We start from the raw sequence: 23,006 nt of genomic DNA on the forward strand, positions 1-23,006 counted from the left end.
TCATAACATCAGTTATGTGTTACATGTGCTTTTACTTAAATGCTTTCATTTGATACCCCCACCCTTTGCCTCTATTGACAGATGGGTAACTGGAGGCTCAGAGAAGGTTAGAGAAAGGCTCAAGGTTACATAGCCCATTGCTGATGGAGGTGTGATGGGAACCCAGGCACCCTGACTCTCCATGCAGTGCTCTGTGTGGCCAGGGTCCATCTTCATGCCCCCTGGCTGCCTCCACCTCTCAGTTCATCTGCAGAGGAAGACAGGCCAGTCCAACCTTGAACTGGCCACTTTCTTAGTTGTATAGTCTTGGGCAAATCTCGTAAACCCTCTGAGCCTCCATGTCCTCATGTGTAAAATGAGAATAACAATGGGATTGTTGTCAGGCATAAATGCAGCAATGCAGGTTAGAGCCCTTAGCACCGTGCCTAGATGATACTCAGTGCCGAGATACTCAGTGCTTAGCCAGTGTCAGTTCTCCTAGGGCAGCGACATGTCTGCTCCTTAGCAGACCCGCCAGGCAGCCAGGGCTGGGGCTCCTGCCCTAATCCTGCCTGTCGGCCTCTCTCACCCCTGCCCTCAGCTTTCCTTAGTCCCTTCACCATTCTGATCCACACACCCCAACTTTTCTAGGCCCCTGCGGGCCTCAGAAGAGAGGTCAGAGCATCCGTGTGTGTGTGTGTGTGTGTGTGTGCGCACGCGTGTGCACGTGCGTGAGACTGTGACCCCCTTTGGGAGGAGTTGAGGACAGCCACTTTCCACTTTGCCTACAATGTTCCCTCTATCTGGAATGATCTCCCCAATGTCACCAGCTCCCCTATTTCTTCCCCTCCCTCCCCAGCCCGTCACACCTTGACTTGTCATCAGGAAGAAGAAGGAACATGAGTGAGGCTGCCTCTGAGCCCCCTCCAAGGTCAGGCCCAGCTGGAGAGAGTTACTGGGATTTCACGCACATTCCTGGGGGGAGAGGGACTATCTCGCTGTTGGGGACCCTGCTGCGCAGGGCTCTGACCCCAGCCCTGTAGAAGGAGGAGGGTGAGTGAGGGAATTGCCCAGCCATGTGGGGCGGGCTGGGGGCGTGGGGAACACATTTATTTATCTGCCACACTCCCATCCGGCCCACCCCCAGCCTGCCCTTTTCCCTCTCCTCGCTGGCTCCTAACTCTTTCCTCCCTATCTCCCCTCACAAAAGGCGTCCTCGAGTGGGGGAGGAAGCGCCAAATCCAAAAAGGCACTAGTGCAGTGGGAAAAATGATGGCGGATTCCCCACTTTCTAGTGGTGTGGCCTGTGCTGAGCCTCAGTTTTCTCATCTGTGAAATGGAGAAAGGGTAGAAACAAGTGAGGTGATGCACGTGGAGAACCTGGCACCAAGCAGCCTCTGTAGATGGCAGGGGCAGGAGTTGTACTCTAATATTATTAGCATTAAGAAGCACAGCGCGGTGGTGGCTTCTCCCACTGCCCGGGATGGTGGTGGGCTGGCTGCTAGCAGACGGCCTCCAGATCCTTCTAGCACCCGCAGGATCCTCCTTCATCACCCCTGTGGCTGCAGCCCCCTAGAGCCACTGCCTGGGACCCAGCAGGAGAGCTGGCAGAGCAAGGGCCTGAGACTGTCCCTGCAGAAACCAAACGTCACTGGCTTGGGGGCAGTGTCCACTGAGGAGCTCTGTAAACAGCCAGGTTCCAGGTCCCCACCCAGATCCCTCCCCAACCCCATGAAAGTCACTGGACGGGGCCCAGGAAGCTGCCTGTGCAGGGAGGGCCTTGGGAGGAGAGCCTGGGTCTGTGCCAGGTCTCTCCAGCCCCTTTCCCCTCAGCTGGCAACCCCTGCACAGGGACTCCCCATACCCATGACGCTTCTGTTCTCCCTGCGGGTGGGAATCCCAGTGGGTCTCCCTTCTAGGTTGGCAGGAGCTTTGACGCCGTGGCTTGCCTTCCTGGGGCTCGGGTCTGAGGCCAGGGGTAGGAAGGCCCGAGAGACAGCAGCATTAGATCGGTCAAGTCCGACTCCTACTCCACAGCATGTGGAGTCAGAACGATGTGAGTTCAAGGCCCGCTGAAACGATGCCTGGGCATCTGGGAGTTGGGCTGAAAGCAGGCTCCACCCCACAGGGCACGGTCTGGAGCTGGGCTGGGGGGTGGGAGAGGAAGAGGGAACCTGTTCTTGGGGCGGGGGTGTAAGTGGTGGGTGGGAGGAGGGGACAGCAGACAACTGTCCCTCTCCCCACTCCAACATACACACTGCCCAAGTCTCAGAAACAGCCTGTCTTCTGAGCTCCCCTGCTCCCTACTTTGGGGTCCCATCCCTCCCTCCCAGTCTTGCTGTGTGCTCGAGGAGACCCTCATCCACGCAAGCCCCAGGACTTGCCTGGATGAGCAGTTTTCAAGAAGAGCATTACCAGGAAAATAAGAAACACAGAAAATACAAAAACACAGGAATGGTGGAGTTCATGGAGTACCTATTTCTTCTCCTTAAATATCATCCAGCCATAGACTCACTAGAAATCTCTGAAGGTCAGTGCTGCCTGTGACAAGCTTGGGCCACCCCAGGAAGAAATAAGCTTCTTGCCACTGGGGGCATTCTAGCCGGGTCTCCAGGTCTCCTTGGTGGGGAATGACCTTGAAAGGTCATTGCAGAATGAGGATCCTTCACATTGGCACCGAAGTTCATGGCTTACAAATCACTTGCAAATCCCAGGAAATGGTCAGGGCATGGGTTAATATTACCATTTTACAGATGAGAAATCTGAGGCACAAGAGTGAAGTGGCTTTTCCAAAGTCACATACAGGAAGTGACTAAGCTTGCTGAGGTTTACACTTGGATTCTGAGCCCCAGCTGAGGCAGAGCTGCTCGGACTTCAGGGCACCCACATTTCTGTCCTTAGTTAATCCAGCGTGGGGAGCCCACCCCCACCAACTGGCCTCTTGCCTGCCCATTTACCCTCTTCTTCCAGGGATGTCCACCTCTGCAGGGCACTTAGAAGGTGATTCTGGAGTTGATGAGCCATCAGCAGGGGGAGTGGGGGCACCCCCTCACACGGGCCACATTGGCAAGACAGGCTGGGCACCCAGGAGGGGCTGGGAGGGGAGGGGCCCTGGAAAGCTTGGAATTGCCAAAGCAAATAGCCAGAAACTGAGGGGCCGTCTGTCTTCCTGGGAGTGAGGGGTGTCTGTGGTCTAACCTTCTGTCCATCTGAGCAGGGGGCCCTCAATGGTCCCGGACCCCACTATGTGGCCTCAGGTCCTGATGGAAAATTCCCCAAATTGAGTATATATTGAGATAACCTCAGCATGGTCTGAAGTAATTAAAATGAGAGGGGATTTAGATATGTAAATGCTTATGATAAATGCAATTAAGTTGAATGGACTTTCTCCTGGCCTTGCCAAGGTGGAGGGCACAAATCCACCCTCCTCAGGAGTCCTGGTTCTAAAGTGGTATGTGTTTTGTGAGGGGGTGGGGGACCGGAGGAGCTCTGGTATCCTGGGGGCACTGAATATTCTAGAAATCTGGGAAGCTTCAAGGCTTGAACGTACTTATGGAGGTGATGAGGAGTAGCAGGTTTTGTTCTGGCAAGTTCTATGGGCAGCACCATGGGAAGCTTCAGAGAGAAGATTTGGACTAACTTGTTTATCCCTTTGAAAATGAGTGGTTAATGCTCTCAAGAAGAGAAACAGGGGCAGCTGGGCTCTGGGTCCTTCTTGGGAGAGAAGCTGGACCAGGACTGATTTGGACTGGGGAGGGGCGGCCAGAGTGAGTGTTTCCTGGGCACTTGCGCCTCATGAGCCCTGGGGTCGGCACTAGTGTCTCCATCGAACACTCCTTGCCCCAAGTCTCCAAGCTAATGAGAGACAGACTTGATTAAACTCAGGCCCAACCTGGGCCCGTCTACCAGAGTCTGTGCATGTCTAGGCTACGCTTTGAGATTCCAGAGCACGACTTCAAATGGGACTGTGTATGTTTAATGCATTTAGTAAGTTATAAGCCAACGGAACACCGTGAGCCATGATGGAGTTTTGTTTCTTTTTAATGGGAGTTCAGTAGAGTGTAAAGAGCCGCTTGGCTTCGGGTCAGAAGGCCTGGGTCCAAGTCCTGAGTGTACGACTCACCACCTGTGTGGCTTTGGGCAGACAGTGAACATCCCTGAGCCTGGGGTTAATCGTCAGCTAAACTGAGTAGCAGACCTGCCTCTCGCTTACCTCCCCCGGGGCCTCTGAGGACCACCGGGCACCCAGGTCCCCTTCCTGCAGTCCAAGGGGTCTGCTCTATTCAAGTTGATGCTTGCTATAAATATTTACATGGGGGATTTTGCCCCTCCCCAGTGCTGTGTATTCAACTTTTCCAGATCACTTCTGTTTTACAAAATCATCTCCCATACTACCTTTTCCAGGAATGCTTTCCTCATGAGCCCTGCCTGCCTCTGAGGACTCCATTTGGTACCAAATGTGGTTCCCACAAGCTCAGGTTTTACCCTGCCTGGGGCACCTGCCGCTCTGTGGGTGTACTAAAACTTGTCTGGGCCCCGGGATCCCCCAAGAGTTAGGCTGGTGTGGTCCTTCTCTCCTGGGCCAAGGCATAGCCTGTCCTTCACAGTCCACCCAACAGGCAGAGGGCAGGGTGGTAGAATGGTTAGTGGCATGGCCTCTGGGGCCAGACTGCCTGGAAGGTGATAACAATAATACCCACCTCCCAGGACTGGGGCGGGGATTTAATATCGTAAGGCACTTTGAACAGTACCTGGTACTTACTGATATCATAGGTCCTAGCTATTATTAAAATATCTTGGGTCACTTTGTAATTTCTAAACATTATATCAGTGTAAGGAATTCTTACTGTCATTAGGCTCCTGGGACTCAATTTCCTCATTTGAGGGTTGGGGAAAATGATCTTTGAGGTTCCATCTGGTTATAATGGTTTGTAATTTTAAAATAGGTAGATAGATCTCTTGCTTGGGATTTGCAGGTGTTGTACTGTAGGGACAAAAGAACAGAGCATGAGGCAGGACATCCAGGGGCCCAGGCTTTGGCTTGGACAGCCTGGTCCCTGGGAAGGGGCAGCAGAGAAACCCAAGCGGAGGCAGCAGGTGTCGGAGGGCGACCCTTCCCCATTGAGGGGCCCTGGGTGCTGTCTTATCCCAGAGCTTGCAGGAAGGCCCTCGCCAGTCAGCTGGGGGCTCCAGTTCCACTGGGTATGTCTCGAGAAGGGGCTTATGTAAGGGACCTACGCTTTTCATCGATCAAAATCCCAAATCTTCTCAGGGTGAGCAGACACTTCTCCAGAGGAAAACCCTGGGCACAGCAGCCAGTCTTTCTTAGGGTTTTGTTCCCCTACCCTGCTGGTCAGAGGAGATGTGGGGAGCCCACTGCCCCCATGTTTTCCTTGTGGGAACCCCTTTCCTGCTCACCTCTTGTTGGGGCTGGGTCATGTGTTTTGTTAGCCGGCGGGTCCTTCACTTCTCTGCAGGGGAGGGCAGAGAGGGGCACTCTCACTAAGGAGGGTTGAGCCGGCCTAAGAGGCGGCTGCCATCCTTCCCACACTCTTTCTGTGGTCACTGCCAGCCAGACTCCTCTGGAAGCTGCCCTTGGCACAATCCCCCCCAAGCACCTGGTCTCAGGACCAGCTGCAGTAGATGGAGGCGATGGGATGGGGCATGGCGATTCGTCACTGTCAGGGCTGTCTGTGAGCTCCGGGGACCTGCCACCCCAGCCCTGCTGCTTTGTGCAGGAGCAGCTCAGGAGAGGTCGCCAGGCTCCCATCTCTCAGGCTCTTTGTTCCATCTGCAGAGAGAGGCCATGCCCCAGACCCCTTGCTCATGGAATCACTTTGCTCAAGGCTACCTGGGGAGAGCAAACGAGCCAGAAGCAGAGCCCAGCCTCCCACCTCCCAGGCCCTTTCCTCCTTCTCACCTGTGGTCCAGCCCTTCCCTCCAACCCATTATGGTCATCAGGGAAAACTCCACTGGGCATGGCTCCCTGTCCCCTGCCCTTCTTCTTGAGAACCCCCTCCCCCAAGGAAAGCTGCATTGCTTAGGAGTCAGCTGTGGGGACCAGAGGAGGGTTCTCCAGCAAACCCTGCCCAGTGTGGTCACCATGACCCTTCAGTGCCTCATACCACCCGCTCCGTGTTACATCAAGACTCCTGTCTCCTGATTGCTGGTGTGTCCCTCCTGCTCCTCTGAGATTCCCCCAGAGCCCTCATCCTCCCCATCGTCCTCTGGCTGCACCCATTCTGTCCCAGCTTCCCCAGTGCCTCCTAGGCCTCCGGAACGGGGACCTCTCCTGGGAGGACCCCAGCATGGCTGGTTGGACACCAACCCCTCCTCTGGAGCTCCAGTGAATGTATGAATGATGATGGGCTTTCAAACATTCTTGTTTTAAAGTCTACGAACCTTCCAAATCTCCAAATCTCTAACAGTCATATAAAAAAAGTGCTCAACATGAGTCATCAGAAAAATGCAAATTACTATATAATCACAATAAGATATCACCATGCTCCTGCCAGAAAGGCTAAAACTAAAAGGACATACGATACCAGGTGTGGGCAAGGAAGCGGAGCCTTGGGAACTTTCATACACTGCCGGGAGCATGAACTGGCACAACCACTTTGGAAAACTGATCATATCTGCTAAGCCCTAATTCCACTCCTGGGTACCTACCCAGCAGGAATGAAGGTAATGGGCCCCAAAGTTACATGCAAAAATGTTTTTAGCAACTTTGTTCATAATTGTCCCAAACTGGGGACAACTCACACATCCACTGATGACAGAATAAAGACGTCCACTGTGGCCTATCCACACAACGGATAATATAGCCCCCAGCCCCTGCAATGGACAACAACCCTCATGGATGAGTCTCACAGACACAAACTTATTTAAAAAGTACCAAAGCTTTAAACAGAATCCTGGTAACTTTAAACGGACCAAAGCTGAGACCTATTCTCTTGGTTCCTATGTCACGTGACGCCGAAGCCATTTCTGCAGTGAAACTTTGGAGGATGCACTGGGAGCCTTTGCCCTTGAGTAAACACAGCCTCCCATTCCCGAAGCTGGCCCTGGCCCCCCATGGCATGAGGGTGGCCCAGTGTGGGGATCCCAACCAGGGTGCCGCCCCGAGGGGCACTTCCAGCTCCTTCATGTCTGTGCCTCTCCAACCAGCGGGTGGGTCCTGGTGTGGGGTAATGCAGATCAGAGAGGAAGAAACTAAGAGGGTGATGGTCACAGCATAGCCAGGGTGGCACAGAGCTGGGATCCCACCTAGGAGTTGGCAAGTGTCTTCATACTCAAAGTCGTTTTCCACGACAGGTTCTGTTTCTCTGCTTAGGGCAGATACACAGTGCTGAACATAATGGTAAGAAACAGTACTATCCTAGCTAAACTCAGCCGAGCACTCAGTCTGTCCCAGGCATTGTGGTGAGCACTTTACAAAGAGATTATTCTCCTTTAGTCCTTACAGCAGTCTGTGGTAGGTACCTGCTTTACAAATAACTTGCTCCATATGTGATCTCTATTCACCCCAGCGGTCTATTCACATAGCTGGAGAAATACAGCTCAGCAAAGGCAAGTGACTGGCCTTGGGTCCACACAGCTGAGAGGTGGTGGAACCAGGATTGAGTCAAGGGTGGCTTGACTCTGAAGCCCTGGCTCTTGCTCCACCAGGTTTTCCATGAATGTCAGCTGTGAGCTGAACTCATGATAGCATGAGCATCCAAAGGACTGCCCTGAGCTGAAATGCTGGCCCTGATTATCAAGATCAAACTCAGCAGGGACACATGAAAATCGCCACATGTGGGGGGTGGGGTGGGGGCAAAGAGGGAGCCCAAGTACGGGGTGAAGGACATCTGATTAGAGGTAGCACATATGAAAACAACCCAAAGGCTTACTTGTCCATCCAAATACCCATCTATTCATCCTTCCTTCCTTCCTTCCTTCCTTCCTTCCTTCCTTCCTTCCTTCCTTCCTTCCTTCCTTCCTTCCTTCCTTCCTTCCTTCCATCCACCCAGCACCCACCAGGACTTTAGCAGCCAGGACTGAGCCCCTCTGTGTTCTGTGCTGACATCTGAGGCTGGCTGGGTTGGCTGTGCCTCTGCATTGAGGGGGGTGGGCTAGGTCCAGGGAGGACGCGTGAACAGTCCCCCACGCCCTCACCTCCCATCCCCTGATGGTCGGGCCTGTTCCAGGGAAAGGTATTTGACCCTTGGCTCTCAGAATGAGAGGGAGACAGCAATGTGGTTTTTTTGGGAACACCTGGAGTAACAGGAACTTTTTTTCTTTCTAAAAAATTGGCTTTATTTTTCAGAGCCATTTTAGGTTCATAGTAAGATTGAGTAGAAAGCACAGATTTCCCGTAGAATCCTTGCCCTCACATATGCATAGCTTCTCCCACTACCAAAAAGCCCACGCCAGAGTGGCACGGTTGTTGTAGGTGGTGAGTCTACATTGCCCCATTGTTAGCAATCCACAGGTGACAGGGTGTTTGGTGTCGGTTTTGCCCTTTGCCACCCACCGTGGTGATGCCTCCCGCAGCTACTGATCTGAGTCGACACCTGCACCCAGGTTTACCTGACGCCAGCATCTGGGCTCCTCACAGCTGTGTTGCTAAGTGGCCTGATGACCATGGCACAGGGTTAAACATATACAACGTGGTTGGCGAGGAGTGGCAATCTCCTAGGATCTGAAGAACTGTGCTAGGAAGGCCAGGCTGAGTTATCTGTGTTGCTTCCCGGGGAAGTGCCTACACTGGTGGGTGACACGTAGAGGAGGGACATTTGTCTGCACAGAGGAGTGGCCCTGTGGCGGCAGGAAGGGGAGGCCCATCAGCAGAGGCACCTGGGCTGCCCGGAGGCTGGCACACCACCCGGAAGGTCTCCTTTGGCTCTCACTGTGGCAAATGCAGTTTGGTGCAGCATCTGTGGAGCACCCGTCTGTGCCGCTCTGGGCTGGGTGCGGGGAGTGAAAGGCGGGATCCTGGCCTTCAGGGGGCTTCCAGCCCACTGCCCCTATCGCCCTGAAGGCCACGGGCTCTGTTAGGGACGAGGGTCCCGGGAGTGTTGTCAAATGAGAAGGACCTGGCCACTAACTGAGGGAACAGTAGGTGTGAGGAGGAGGTCAGGCTGGGGGACCCCCGCCCGGTGGCCTCCAAGTCAGTCGTCCCCCAGAGGTCTTACTGTGCAATGGAAGCCTCCTAGGACCTTTGGGGCTGGTCCTCGGGCAGAGAGTGAGGGACGTAAGGGCCCTGCCACCTCCCCTTCTGCTTCTCTCAGAGGGTCCTCCAGCATCGCCTGACAGCCTGTGCGGGGACTGCCTCCTTCCTCTATGGGGGATGTTCACTTCCCCTAGGTTGGTGGCACCGTGCAGCAAGAACTCCATTCGGAGCGGGCCTGTGGGGCCTCATGCCGGGCTTTGAACTCATCATCCCGCTTTTCCATCTGGCGGGTGTCTAGAAACCAGGCACCGAGGACCGGCCTGAAGCCCGAAAACCTGCTTCCTGAGGATCACAAGTGTGGCTCCCTCCTGGCTCCCCATGTGCCTCCAGGTGGTGGCCTCCACTGCAGTCACTAGCACCCAGGACCCAAGTCTCAGAGGCGATGATGATGAGGATGATCCATGATGACTAATGATGATAACAGTGAGTCGCGTTGTCTGGCACCCACATCCTATGTGCCTTAACTCGCTGAATCACCCGAATACTACTACCACCACCACCACCCTTCTGCCCCATTTTCCATCTCAAGACCCACCTCTTCCTCATGATTGACACCCGGAATGGCCTCTGCTCCACGTGGGGCTCTGAGTCTGGCTGTCCGTTAGAACCTCCGGGACAGCTTATTAAAAATATGCCTCTGACCCCATTGGCCTGGGGTGGGGCCTGGTATTTTACAGCCGCAGATAGTTCCGGTGTGTATCCCGGGTGAAGCTCTCTCACTCAATGGAGCCCATGGTGTATGTTGGCGACACCCTGCAGCTGGTTCTCAAGCCACACACGGCTCTCCCTGCACCTTCTCCACGGAGCTCAGGATGACCTTGGATGGGACACAGCTGGACGGGCAGCTGAGACGAGGCCCCTTAGGGAGTGTGATCGTGCTCTGTGTGCATGTGTGTGTGTGTGTGTGTGTTGACACACTGTGGGAAGAGTTGTTGGCAGAGGGGAGGGAGGGTGAGGACACTGCCTGCAGCTTCTCATCTGGGAGTGGGCTCTGGGGACGAGGAGTGGGCTGGCAGCCCCCACAGAGAAGGACTTGGCCTGGCTCTGCCATCAAGCCTGTAACCAGGGGAGCGAATAGGTTCAGGGGCCAAGAAGCCAGCACCAAGATAGAACCCAAGGATGGCTCCCCAGGTGTCCAGTGGTGGGGCAGGTGCAGAGGTGTGTCCAGAAGCAGGTCTAGCTGCTGCTCCTCTCAAGCCTCCAGAGGCCTTTCCTCCTCCAACTTTCCCACCAGTCTATCCTTCCTACTTTTCAAACCATCTCAAATACTACATTTTCCGGGAAGTCTTCCCTGGTGAGCCCTGTCTGACAGCTCCACTCAACGTGAAAAGTGGTTCCGGCAAACCCAGTCTGTACCCCACTGGGGGCTCCTGCTGCTTTGTGAGTGAAGAGAAACGTGTACCAGATCTAGTGTCTCCTTGGTGCCATTCCTCCCCCTCCCGCTGCTCTCAGGACATGGCCCCGCCCTGAGCGTGTTTGGTGCGTGCTTTCTGATGGGCCAATTGGGCCAAACCTTAGTTCCTTCTCTAGACTTTAGTTCTCCATACGCAGAATGAGTGTTGAGCTAGGATAATCCCTTTTAGAACAACTAATGTAGGATGGCACATTCTCAAGGCTGCCTGGAATACATTTAACACATCTCTTTCGGGAGAGCTCCTACTCATCCTTCAAGGCCCAGGTGAGATGTCATCTCAGACCACCCCAAACAAAAATGATCTCCTCCTGCCTGTCTGTGCTGTCACCACACTTTACATACAGCTCTGCTACAGCCTGCGGCCAATATGGCACTGTCGGTTTTGGAATCTGGGATGCCTGGGGTTTGGAATTCTTTGAGAGCAGGAACTTTGGGTGTGACTATCATGGTATTGCACAGTGTCTGGCCCAGAGTGGCCCAAAATATGAAATAAACGAATGAATGAATGCCCGAGTAAATAAATAAATCCCTGAATAAATAATTCCCTAAATTCATCAAGTCTATTCCTTTAACCATCTGTGGCCAGGCAGGGGTAGGGTGGGGGGTTGAGAGAAAGGCCTCCATGGTCTCCAGAGAGGCGCTGTGGCTGACCAGGTATCTTAGTCTTGGGCCCACCAGCTCAGACTGGAAAATAGTGGAGGGACTTAGCCACTGAGGCAGGTGCTGTCTCTAGGCCATGGGCTTTGGTCCCCTGCCCTGCTGAAGGTGGTGGGGGGACATGGGCAAGGGTTGAAGCTTGGGCAGAAGGAGTCACAGCCTAAGTATCAGAAGGTTCTTCCTAAGCCTAACTTGACTGGAAGTCTAAGACTGACTCCCGGGGCCTTGGGGGCTGGGGTGTCTGCAAGGGGAGGTCGGACATGCTGGCATCTGGGCCTGGGGGAAGGGACTGGGCCTGGGTTCTCCAGCCCAAAGCTCCGCCCGGAGAGGTTGTGCCTGGGACGAATTGGCTTGCCTTCCTTCCGCTGCCGTAGGAAGTCTTGTCTAATTTGCCGGAACGCTCTAGTTAAATGCCAATTAGGACGTTCTGTCCACTGCTCTCTTCCAATATATTAATAATGTAATTAAGCATTTATTGCCTGCACAAATTAAAAATTAACTTAAATGGACAGCCTGGAAAACTGAGGAAGTGACCGCTTAAACAACCAATTTGCATCTCATTCGAATATCAACACCTAAACACAGCCCCTTCTTGGGTGCTGGATTTGGATTTGGGCCCCCAGCGAGGGGCCCAGCCAGCTGCCAACAGCTGCTGTCTTCTCCGTCACGCCTAATTCTGCCCACCCTGCCCTAATCCTAGGTGTGGAGCACATGGCCTCACCCCCAAATGGGCAGGAAGGCTTTGCTAAGCAGCCACCTTGGCTTCTGTCGTCCCTACCTCCTTTCTCAGGGGTCCATGACGTGGATTTCAGTGAAAGGAGATGCTACTGGGGGTGGCTGGGAGAGGGCAGTCCTTGAAGCCCCTGCCACTCCCACCCCCGGGATCGATTTGTCCTGCATTCCAGCCCAGGAGATGGGAAGCAGATGGTGCTGGTGAGCGGAGGGGGAGGTAACCAAGGAACAAGGAGACCTTCCCTCCAACGAGCCCCCTGGAGAGGAATGGGGTGGGGGCTGGGTCTCGGGGAGAGCTTGCAGGGGAGGGGGCTGGAAGAATCTTCCAAATAGAAGATGAAAGGATAAAGCTCCCATCTCTTCTCCGTCCCCAGGGATCTGTCCAACACAGCAGGTGTGACACTGCTGGTTTTCTTCTCCAAACAGCCACAGGAGGGGACTTGGCAGGAAGGAGCAGGACAGCAGGGAGTGTGGCGACAAGGGGACAAAGGGAACTGGAGAGCTCAGCAGCTCTGGGGCAGAAGGCACCCAAACCACCCCCCCAGAAGGGCTCCAGCCGCCTGGGCTCTCCCTCTGTCGGGTCCAGCCCGCCCTGGCCTCCCTTCCATGGGGCTCCATGCCGTGTCTGCAGGTGCCAGCCCGCCATCCCATGTCCACGGCCCCCCCACTGTGTGGAAGGTGGTTTCGTGGCAGCTGGGAGCATTCTCTGACGGGGCCCCCACGAGATTTCGGGGTGGGGCTGTCCCCTCACTCTCCTTGTGCGCCCCTCCAGCTGCACCCCACCCCATCCCCACTGCCACGGAGACAGGCCGTGGCTAGGAGATGAGACGAGTAGTATGAATCAAACAGGCTTGTTTTCAACACTTTATTTATAAAAAAGTACATTTTTTTTCCTCAGTACATTTTTCAACCCATCATTTTTTTTAATACAAGTAAAAGGGGGTGATGCAAACACCCCCCGGGTCAGAACCAGGAGAATCTGCTGGGCCGTCCCCAGGACCAAAGGCGAAAAGGGTGATGAAGAAACCGAAGCTAAGGTCGCATGTGTCACACTCGGGGTGAGGATGGCAGCTTCTCCTGGGTTGTTTCCATTTATACAAAAAGAGAAAACCAATGTTTTCGGCCAAGAGTCCCATTCCTCACAGCAGGGGTCAGAAGAGCAGCAGCACCAGGTGGGCAGGGCTCCTCCCGTCTTGCAGGCCGAGCTGCGGTGGCAGCGGCAGGTCCCAGGAGCCCTCACTGCTTGGGCCACAGTGGGGGGCCTGCTCCCGGCATCCCCGGCGCTGGGCGTTGGCGAGGTCTCCCTGTGGGTGTGGGGGTTAGGGGAGACCTGCCGGCCCTCACTGGGAGAGGGCGTCTGTTGGCAGTCAGGCTCTGCAGGTCTCTGGACTCTCAAGGCCTAGGAGCACTGCCCTCCTCCCAGGAGAGGGGACACCCGCGTCTGCCTGGCTCCGCCCAGCGGCCCGCACCCACCTAACACAATTCCCGAGTCCTCTGCTTTGAGGATGGCAGAAAGGTTATTGCACCAGTGACTTGGGCACATGGGGGTGGCTGGCAGAGGGGGCACATGCCCGAGGTGCAGGCCCCTGTGAGGCTCTTACGGTCTGAGCGCTGGGAGATCACTGTTTCTCTCCAGCTGAAAGCGGGAGAAGCCCACTCCTCTGCCACGTGTGTGCCGAGTGCCCCTCTGGCCGTGCACGCCCCTGCGCCGGGTCTGCCGGAGGCGCAAGCCTACTGTGTGCACGTGTGCTGGGCCTGATTGCAGGCCCTTGTCCCCCTACTCTGTGCTGCTGCTTTTCAGATCCTTCTGATAAAAGGGGACTCAGATGGTTCTGTTACACGTTAGAACAATATCAAAATCTGTAAGGAAATGGGGTGTAGGTAGAGTGGGGGGCAAGGACAGGGAGGGCAACAAGAGGCAGGGTGACAAGTAGGGAGGCCTTGGCACAATTCATACCAAGTTTGTTTCATTTCCAGCAAAGCGGAAGCTCGGCTCATGCTGGGGGCATCAGGGAATCAACACGTCCTCATCTCCCTGCAGGGCCAGCCCTCCCCTGTCGCTGGCCGTGTCTGTGGGCCCAGCGGCAGTGCCCCCTTCCCAGACGTGGGGTACGGAAAATCCCCCTCCCTAGGCCCAAGTGCCGACCCTGCCTTGTGCCCGCGCTCAGCCCAGAGCAGCCTGTGGGTATGCCGTGGCTCCCGGCAGGGCAGGAGCCCCCTACGTGGCCCATTGTACATGGACCCCATAATTTGTGCTTTGCTTGTGGGGAGGGTGTGGAGGTGTCTTAAGGGGGACTCAGTGCTTTGGCTGGGCCCAGGGCCTTCAAAGTCCATCACAGAATAAGGAACAGGGGTGGCAGTGCAGGATAAGAGAGACGCAGGAGGACAAGCAGGGGATAGGGAACGCCTCTATCAGGCAGGCCCCTGGGATTGCCTCCTACCTGGAGGGCAAGGGGACCAAGCAGAGGGGTCAGAGTGGTGTGAGGTGGGATGGGGCAGTGATGTAACATGGACGAGGTCCCCTGCCCTGGGCAGGGGGACACTAATACTGCTGGGAGAAGCAGCCCAGCTCCTCCACCTCCCTCTACCCTGTGGCTAGAAAGACTCCAGAATTTCCTAGACTCCCCTAACTCCAGCCCATCCAGTACCTCCAATGCCTAGAGGGGAGAGCCGCCCCAGGGCTGGCATGGCTTCAGACTTCTGCTACGTGGCTACTGGGAGGCCTGGGCTAGGGCCAGGGCAGTGAGGCCAGGCGAGGGAGGCCCAGCTGATGGGCCCAGGGTTGCCAGGGCAGAGACGGAGCTGGTTGGGGGTCAGCAGCAGCACCAGGGAGGGGAGGTGGGGGACTGGGTGGCTCCCTTAGGAAGCCTATGGCAGGGCAGGACAGTGCCCGTGGGGCACAGAGAGGTCTGCCTCCCTCCCCCCCAACACTTGCCATCCTACAGAGCCCCTGACACCCTGCCAGGTTAGCTTGGATGTTATCAGGCAGCCATGAGGGCCCTTGGGGACTGCCTCTCTCACCCCAGGGTCTTTCCCATGGGCTTGCCTGTCTCTAGAGTGCCAGGGGCTCTGGGGGGCAGATGGAGGAACTGAGGCACTTTGAGCTGGGAGGGGTCTTCCTCCATTATACACAGGAAGACCCAGTCTTGGGTGGCTGGTAGGAACCCAGTGTCCCATTCAAGGAGGGAATCTGCACAAAAGGGAGGGCTTCTCCCAGGTGTTGCCGTCATCCCAGAACGGGGCCCAGGGGCATCTGGGCAGGGATGGACAGTGGGGGGGCAGGAGGCTGCCCCCCCCCCCGCTGGGCCTGAGGCTTCTACAGTGGCCCCCACGGTGGTGATCGGGACTCCTCCGTCCATCGGGCTGTGTTTGCAGAGCTCCTCCACCAACCCTGCCAAGGGCTTCCGTCTCCATCGCCCTGCACGTAGGTCCTTCACCTCTCCCTCCTGCTGCTGACTCCCAGTCCCAGCTATCTCAGAGAGTCACTAGGTAGATAAAGGAGAAATCAGAAACTTCTGTGCTGACCCAGTTTGGGGCTGGCCCGATATCCTATGGTGGAGGCACCAGGGGGCCTAGTCTTAGCTATCTCTGGAAGCTTCTACAGGCAGCCCCTATCCTCAGCTGGAAAACGGGGAGAGCCATAGAAGAGAGAAGCAGGCTGTGGGCAGTGTCCACACTGGTGGGGCATGGGGCCCAGGGAGAGCAGGGGAGCGGTGTGTGTGCAGGTGTGCATGTGTGTGTATGTCGGCGGAGACCTATGGGAAGTGGGGGTCAGGGTCTACCTGGATCCCCACTGTGGGGAGCAGACAGGGTTAGGAGGGACACATCAGAGCTGGGCCAACTCTAACCTCTGTAGGCCAATGAGGAAAAAAAATGTAAAACCAACCTCACCAGGAAAACCCTGCCCAAGGCCCCACTTAACAAAGACTCCTCTGGGTGCTTGGGAGAAGCCACACCCCTGCCCCTACCTCTGGGGTGCACCGGCTGTCTAGATTGGGGGTCCAAACTCCCAGCTGTGTCGGCTCTCATTGGGGGTGTCGGGTTCCCCTCTCCTTTTCAGGGGAGGAGGAGCAGCATCTGGGGGTGGGGGGGGCTTTTCCTCGTGGAGCCCCTAGAGCCCTCCACCCGCAATGAGGAGAACAGAAACAAATTCCAGTGTCGGGGGCCGGGGAAGGCTGGCTCCCCAAACCCTGGAGGGACGCCCAGGTACACAAGACGAGAACAGGGCTCCCTACACAGAGGGTGGGCGGGTGGGGTGGGTAAAGAGAAGATACAGCAACACTAAAGCCACAGTCGAACACAACACCATGGGGAAGGGCCAGGGAGAGGGAGGAAATAAAAAACAAAGCCGAGCCATGTCTGCCCTGGGCTCCCCTGGCCCCCGGGAGTCGGGGGCTGGCTTTGGGCAGCCAGGTGAGTCTCTGCTGAGCTCCTGGAGGAGGGGTGGGAAGGGGGCGTGCGGGCAGGGGCTGGGGAGAAGTGGGCACAGACAGAGGCTCTGGAAGGGGGCTACACGTACCACTCCTTCTTGGAAATGAAAGACCCGTCGTTCTGAGAAACCATGTTCTCAGCCAAGTCCAGCTGCTCGGGGTCGTACTGGTATCCCAGAGTCCGGTCCCCGTAGCCATCCTGACGGGCCTCTGCCTCATCCACGGTGAAGTACGGCCGCTTGGCGTCCTCGTCGTACTTGGGGTGGGGGATGCCCACCTTGCGCTCGCCCCCTCCGCCGCCCTCCTCCTCTTCCTCCTCCTCGTAGCTGCTCCCACCCAGCGGGCCGGCCTTCTTCTCATCATCCGAGTCGTCAGGGTACTGCAGGTTCTGCGCCATGGGGGGGTGGTGCTGGGGGATGCCTGCCTTGCTGTAGCCGTTGCCGTACACGTGCTTCTTGGTGCTGTAGTCACCCTTGAAGGTGTGCCGGCGCCGGCGCAGGGCCACCACGATCCCGCCGACCACAATCAGCACCAGCAGGACGCTCCCCGCCACGCCCCCAATGATGGCCGTGGGCACCGGCCCGGCGCGCCGCCCATGGTCGGGAGGAGACTGGGTGTAGGGGAATTCTGGGTGAGGAAAAGAGATGGAGGGGACAGTGTCAGCGTGTGCTCCTGGGGCGTTGACAGGGGTGGGAGGGAGTGGGGAGGCAGGGGAGGGAAAGGCCAGGAAGGACAGGCTGTCTGCACCCCAGGTTTGAGCAGTTCCAGTTCCAGAGGCCCCTCGGCACCCCACCCCTCCTGGAGCCCAACTGTGCCGCAGCGTTGGTAGCGGCAGCAGGACAGGCGAGAGGAGAGAGGCAGAAGACTGTCCCCACAGCAAGAAGGCCCTTCCATCCCGACTGTCCTGGGGTGTGGTGCTAGCCCAGCTTGACCCCCATTCGTGGTGCAAGAGGCCACACGAGCCAGCTGCACGCTCCGCACAGCATCCAATACACACGACTTGCTGTCACAGCTCTATGAAGCAGTATGCTATTAATCTCCACTTAATAAGTGCAACATTGATTCTCTTGTATCTAATGCTTTGACAATGTCACTGGTGCCCCTCTGCCCAGCATCTGGTGGTCATTGTGCCCCAACACCATCGGCTTGGCTTCCAAGACCCAGAGTCCGGAACAGACTGGGTGTTCTGTGCTGAATTGTGTCTGCTCCCGGAGCACAGGGAAAATGGGTTCCCAGGTCCTGGCCCAGTAGATGTCCCATGAGTGCTCATCCGCTGCCATGGTGCCGGAAACCAGGGCTGCGGTTCCTGGCTGTGGTCTGGCTCTGCAAGGGAAGGTGGGGGCCCGCGGTGTTGCCAACCTGAGCTGCAAGCGTGAGACAGCCACATGGCAGGGCGCAGGCACAGAGCGGGGGTGGGCGGAGAGGGGGAGTGGAAGTGAGTGCAGCGAAGACGAGTGCACACAAAGAGCACGTGCACAGGTATGCACCCTTGTCCTCGAGGCGAGCCGAGACTCAGGGAGCACGTATGGGGGAGGGCCCACACCCCCATGCTGACGTGATAGAATCGTGTACAAATCTGTGCACTCTGAAGATAGAGCGGAAACGAGATGGCAGGAAAGGGGAAAGGGCGAGAAAGGACGCCCGTGGGATGCAAGAAAGGGCTGGGTGGCGGCTCTCTGTGCCAGCGGGGCCAGGCCACAGTGCTGTTGTGCTGTGGCACCGCGGCGCCGCCCCTTTCCCTACAGGCCTGGGAGGGTAGGTGAAGCCAGGGCCACGCCAGAGGCCAAAGAAGTCCCAAGGTGAGGCTAAGGGAGGCGGTTCCCAGCACCACCACAGGGTGGCACCGGAGACCGCGGCCGGCCTCGGTCAGGAGGCGCTGGGCTGCGGGTCCAGGGCAAGCCTGGGGCCCATCTCCAGGCTTGCCCCTGTCTTCAGGCCCAGGTCCGGCTGGGTGTATGTTGCAGCCGCTGGGAGTGCGCTGCTGCCAGCCCACGCCCTGACTCAGGATCGCTCCCTCGCGGGAATCATGCTCCACCCCCCGTCCGCCCCTCCCTCGTGAGTGTGGGTGCTGTCCCACCAGTGGCGGGCGGGAGCAGGGTGGGGATTCTAGGAAAGAGGAAAGGCCTTCCTGGAGTTCAGGCTGGAAGGGCTGGTGGAAACACTGGGGCCCAGAGGAGGGGAGGCCCTTTGCCCCAGGTCACATGGCTGCGCTGGGGCCGTAGATGCTCCTGCGCCCGGCCTCTTCCGTGCAGGGCTGGCAGAGAGAAGCACAGCCACCGAGGACCCAGCGCCCCACTTGTCCCCACTGTGTCCTCAGTGCAGGTCACTGAGTAGCTGCCCAATAAATATTTACTAAATATTTGTTCTCACCATGCCTATCTCCAGAGCAGTCTCCCTGGGACCTCAAGCTTCTCCTGGCTCACCAGGTCCCATCTGTTTACTGCCCTTAAAAGGGCCCTACACCTGCTCCGAGTGAGGTGGGAGCCACGCCAGAAGGGGTGCCCCAGTGGGGAGGGACCTGGCTTCCTCTGCGCCTTCAGCCTGCCTGCTGCCGCTTCAGTTCCCACCCAGATCTGAATGATACTCCGCTCTACACCTGCCTTCATCTCCTCATCCACCCGTCCAATCAGCAAGCAGGTACTGAGCATCTATCTTGCTACTCGCAGCATGCAAGAGACTCACAGCCCTGCCTGGGAACCAAAAGACACCCTCAGAGACAGCAGCGCAGTCACCCAGGGAACTGGCAGGGAAGTGCTGGGGAGCGCAGGGGATGCAGCGCTGTGGCCTGGGGTTAGAGAAGGCTGCTTGGGGGAGGCTGAGCTTGGGGAGGCCAAGAGAGTAGAGAAGGTGTCCAGGTGGAGGGGCCTGCCTTTCTTCTGGAAACGTCTCCCTTGCTTCTAATACAAGCATTCCTTGGTCCTTGCCTTTCTCTGGGAGTGCTGTTTCTGGCCGCGCTGCTGGTCTCGAGGAAGGCCCTGTCCTTGAACCTCCAGCCCTCACTGTCTGCTTTCTTTCCTAGTTGCAGACCGGTGTCATGAGTTACCCTCACCCTGCTGGCTCTCAGAACCATTTCAGGCACACAGCTCTCAACTCTGGGGCGTTATCGCCACAGCATTTGTCATACTGTGGCCCGTGCAACCTCAAACCAGAAGAAGGTCAGCAAAAATAGGAGGGTTGAACACTTCGGAAATGTTGGCTCGGACAAAGCCTGAGAGTCACCTTCCCCTGTGAACACGGACATGTAGGATGCAGCATTTCCCAATGGACAGAGTGTGAATCCCACCCCTTCTGCCCCAAGAACCCTCTCACAGAACTAATATTTACGGTTATACATCTGAAAACCTGTCCTGTAGCACATCCTCACTGTAACCTCAAGACCCGTCTATGCCAACTCTGTTTGCGACTTTCCTCCCAAACAATCTCCAGTTAACACATCCCCCCCCCCCATTCCTCCACCACCACCACCATCTGTCCACCTTTCCAGCTCAGAATCTCATTCATCTTTGATTCTTCCTTCTTCATCTCTTGGGCCAAGTCTGCTGTCAAATCTTGTTGACTCTTCCCATTCAATATCTTATCACCTATATCAGGTGTCTGTCTTAGTAGATTCTGGACCCTCCCACCTTTGTTTGGTCTCTGTACCACTTCAGTCACCCCATCCACAGTCACCCAGTTAATTTTCACTGTGTGGCCATGACCTTCCTCCAAGACCAGTTGTGACTCCCCTACTGGCTGTTGGGTCCTGCAGTCTGGCCTTCAAAGCTCCCGTCATGCCACTTTATCCTGGGCCTGGCCAGTTTGCCTTCCTTGCTGCCCTTGCCTTCCTGTGAGCTCAGGCTGTTCATCCCACCAGGAATGCCTTCCCATGCCCCTCCTGCTCGCTGCAGGTCTTCAGTCCCTTTTCCAGGCAGCCTTCTCTTCTCTGGCTCACACTGATCTTTTTCTCTTTAGAATTTCTATGGACTAATGGTCTGCACCTCTCATTCTGGTTTCAACAATTGCTAATGCCATTCCATTAATCACATACTGACGTACCATAGTAAAGCCTGCACAAATTGCAAATAAATGCAAATTAGGATTTACCACAGTTGACTCTGGTCCTTCTGCCAGTTTTCAAATGGCTAAAGTTCTTCTGTTCTGCAGGAATAAGGGCAGGGGTTGAGGAAGCAGCAGCCTCATGCTAATTTGGGATTGCCTTATTTCAGTATGTTGTAGCTGTCTAGGATGTAAGTTCCACCTTCTTTACTTTTGTGCTTTCTTCAACAGCAGAGGTCCAATGAAAAACAAAGCTCTCCTATATGTTCCTCAACTAGGTTGCATTCTTTGGACCCCACTAATCACAGCATGGTAGTGTTTACTGTGTTATCAACTTCACAAGAATGGCTGGTATCCCAAACCAGTTTGTAAACTATAATTCGAAATGCATCTAGAGCCCGACCACTTCTCACTGTCTCCATCACTGCCACCCTGATCCAAGACACCAGCATCTCTCAGCTGGATTTATTGCAACAGCCGCCTAACTGCTTTCCGGATTCCACCATTTACCTCTATTGACTGTTTTCAACCCAGCAGCCAGACACATCCAGTTAAAGTGTAAATCCCATCACATCACTTCTTGCTCAGAGGCCTCCAAGGGCTGTCCCTAGAGCCTGACATGCTCTGCGACACCTGTGCCCACCCACCTCTGACGCCACTGCTCTCTGCTTTCCTACAGACAGGTTCCGTGCCCACTCTGGAAGGCTCTTCCCCTGGGGTCCTGCGGTTCACTCCTTCACCTCCACTGGGGCCTGGCTCAAACATCACCTTCTCATAGAATCCCTCTCTGACTGCCCTATTTAAAACTGCAGCTCAGAAGAAAAATAAATACATAAAAGTAAACAAAACAAAACAAAAAACCCCACTGCGGCTCAAGAGCACCCCCCACCCAGTCCCCAGCGCTGAAGATTTCTCTACCCTGCTCTTCTCTCCATTTCATCTTCCAATTTACTACACAATTTTTAAAATGCATTTTATCTGTCGTCTGTCCTCCTGTGCTAAAACATAAGCTCCACAAGGACAGGGACTTGTCTGTTTTGCTCATGGATGTATCCTAAGCACCTACATTGCCTGGAATGTGGCCAGAGTTAAAAAAAAAATAGTTGTTGAATGAAAGAATAAATCTACAATGGCAAGGCTGCATGTTAGAAGTGAGCCTTGCTCCAAGCGGAGCATGCATTCAGGGATATGGGGCACACAGGGGACCCTGTTTCCCTGGAGTTGGGGGTAGGAAGAGTGGAGCAGTGGCTTGGAGCCAGGTTATACCGGGTTTCTTTCCCTTCCGGGCACTCTGCTTAACTTTGTTTTCTAAAGCCTAAGGAGGTTTACTCTTCCCAGGGATCTTCTGGGACCAAAGGGAAGCCTGGTTATTTGGGCTACCCCAGGGCCGGGCCTGAGCAGCGGCAGAAGAATGGCTTTGGTGGCCGTGCAGCACGGCAGACCTCAGAGCGAGGATGCCTGGCGAGGGGGCAGGAGAGAGGAGGAGGTGGGGGGACCTAACTCATTTGTGAGCAGAGGGGGTTGTCTGGTGTGGAGTGGAGCCTGCCCCTCCCCCTCCATCCCTCCAGCTGTCACATTCAGCCAGTCGCTCCTGTCTCCGTGCCAGGCCCTGAGCCTCGAGGGCCGCAGCTGGGAGGACAGAGAAGAGCCGGGCAGTGGGGTCATTTTCGCTTACTGGCGGGGGCCCAGCCGGCCTCCCCCACATCCTCTTAGAGAGGGGGCAGCTTGGCCCCAGTCCTGAAGGGTTGCAGCCTCCCTCTGGCGTCCTGGGCTGGCCACGACAGTGGGACGGTGAGGACTCTGCATTCCTTTGGGACCCTGGTTCCCTGACTGAGGTGGGGGGCTGGTGTGGGGGCTTCAGATGGGTCTGAGGTGGAGTGAAGGGTGAGGGTCTGCAGCCTGCATCTAGGATCTGGATGGGGTCAAAGAGAATGTTTGGTGCTTTCTCAGGCAGGAAGTGTTTCGGCACCAAATGAGGCTGAGAAGCTGCAAGAACTACATTTCCCAGCATGCAGTGCAGCGGCCGCAGGGAGAGTGGGAAGGCCTGAGGTCAAACTCTGGGAAGCCCTTCTGTCCTCCTGCAGCTGCAGCAGCTGTGCATCGTGTCAGACCATCCGGCAGGGCCTCCACAAGCTGGAGGAGAACCGAATCCCCCCAGAGGCACGGACGCAGCTGCGTTCTCAGACCTCCGGACCACACTGCCATTCGCTGGCTTGGAGAAAAGCACGTTTGCCCACAGCACCGCCACGCTCCCATTTGCACACTCAGCATGCAGACGGCCGCCTGCCTGCTCACACTGGCTCAGGTCTACATGCGCACAGAGGCACATGCCCGTACTCAGGCCTGGGCATGCACTCCCACAGCTCACACCCCCTCCCTTGCAGATGGACGCTGACCTTCAGGGCCTACTACCCTCGGTCTAAGAACCCCAGGCTTGCTGGACAGACTGCTACCTTCACCCCCAAGGGATAAGCCCGGGCTTCACTGGAAATGGGAGCTGGGACAGACATCCTATGCCCTAGTGGCTTCCTTGCCCTGCTCTTGG

General features: G+C 56.1%; 1 protein-coding gene across 2 annotated transcripts in view; it reads right to left on the reverse strand.

Annotated features, from left to right (window-relative positions):
• Positions 1–23,006, reverse strand: part of NECTIN1 (nectin cell adhesion molecule 1) — an 85,808-nt gene that overhangs the window by 8,721 nt on the left and 54,081 nt on the right. Inside the window, exon 6 of one of the 2 annotated variants that reach the window (XM_020286747.2) lies at positions 12,848–17,053. The exons of the other annotated variant lie outside the window; for it this stretch is intronic. Coding sequence (XP_020142336.2) covers positions 16,506–17,053 — 548 coding nt within the window. The 3' untranslated portion in view covers positions 12,848–16,505. Of the gene's footprint in view, positions 1–12,847; positions 17,054–23,006 lie in introns of those variants that run through there. 2 annotated transcript variants of the gene reach the window in all.

Source organism: Microcebus murinus, chromosome 4, assembly GCF_040939455.1.
Source record: "Microcebus murinus isolate Inina chromosome 4, M.murinus_Inina_mat1.0, whole genome shotgun sequence".
NCBI lineage: Eukaryota > Metazoa > Chordata > Mammalia > Primates > Cheirogaleidae > Microcebus > Microcebus murinus.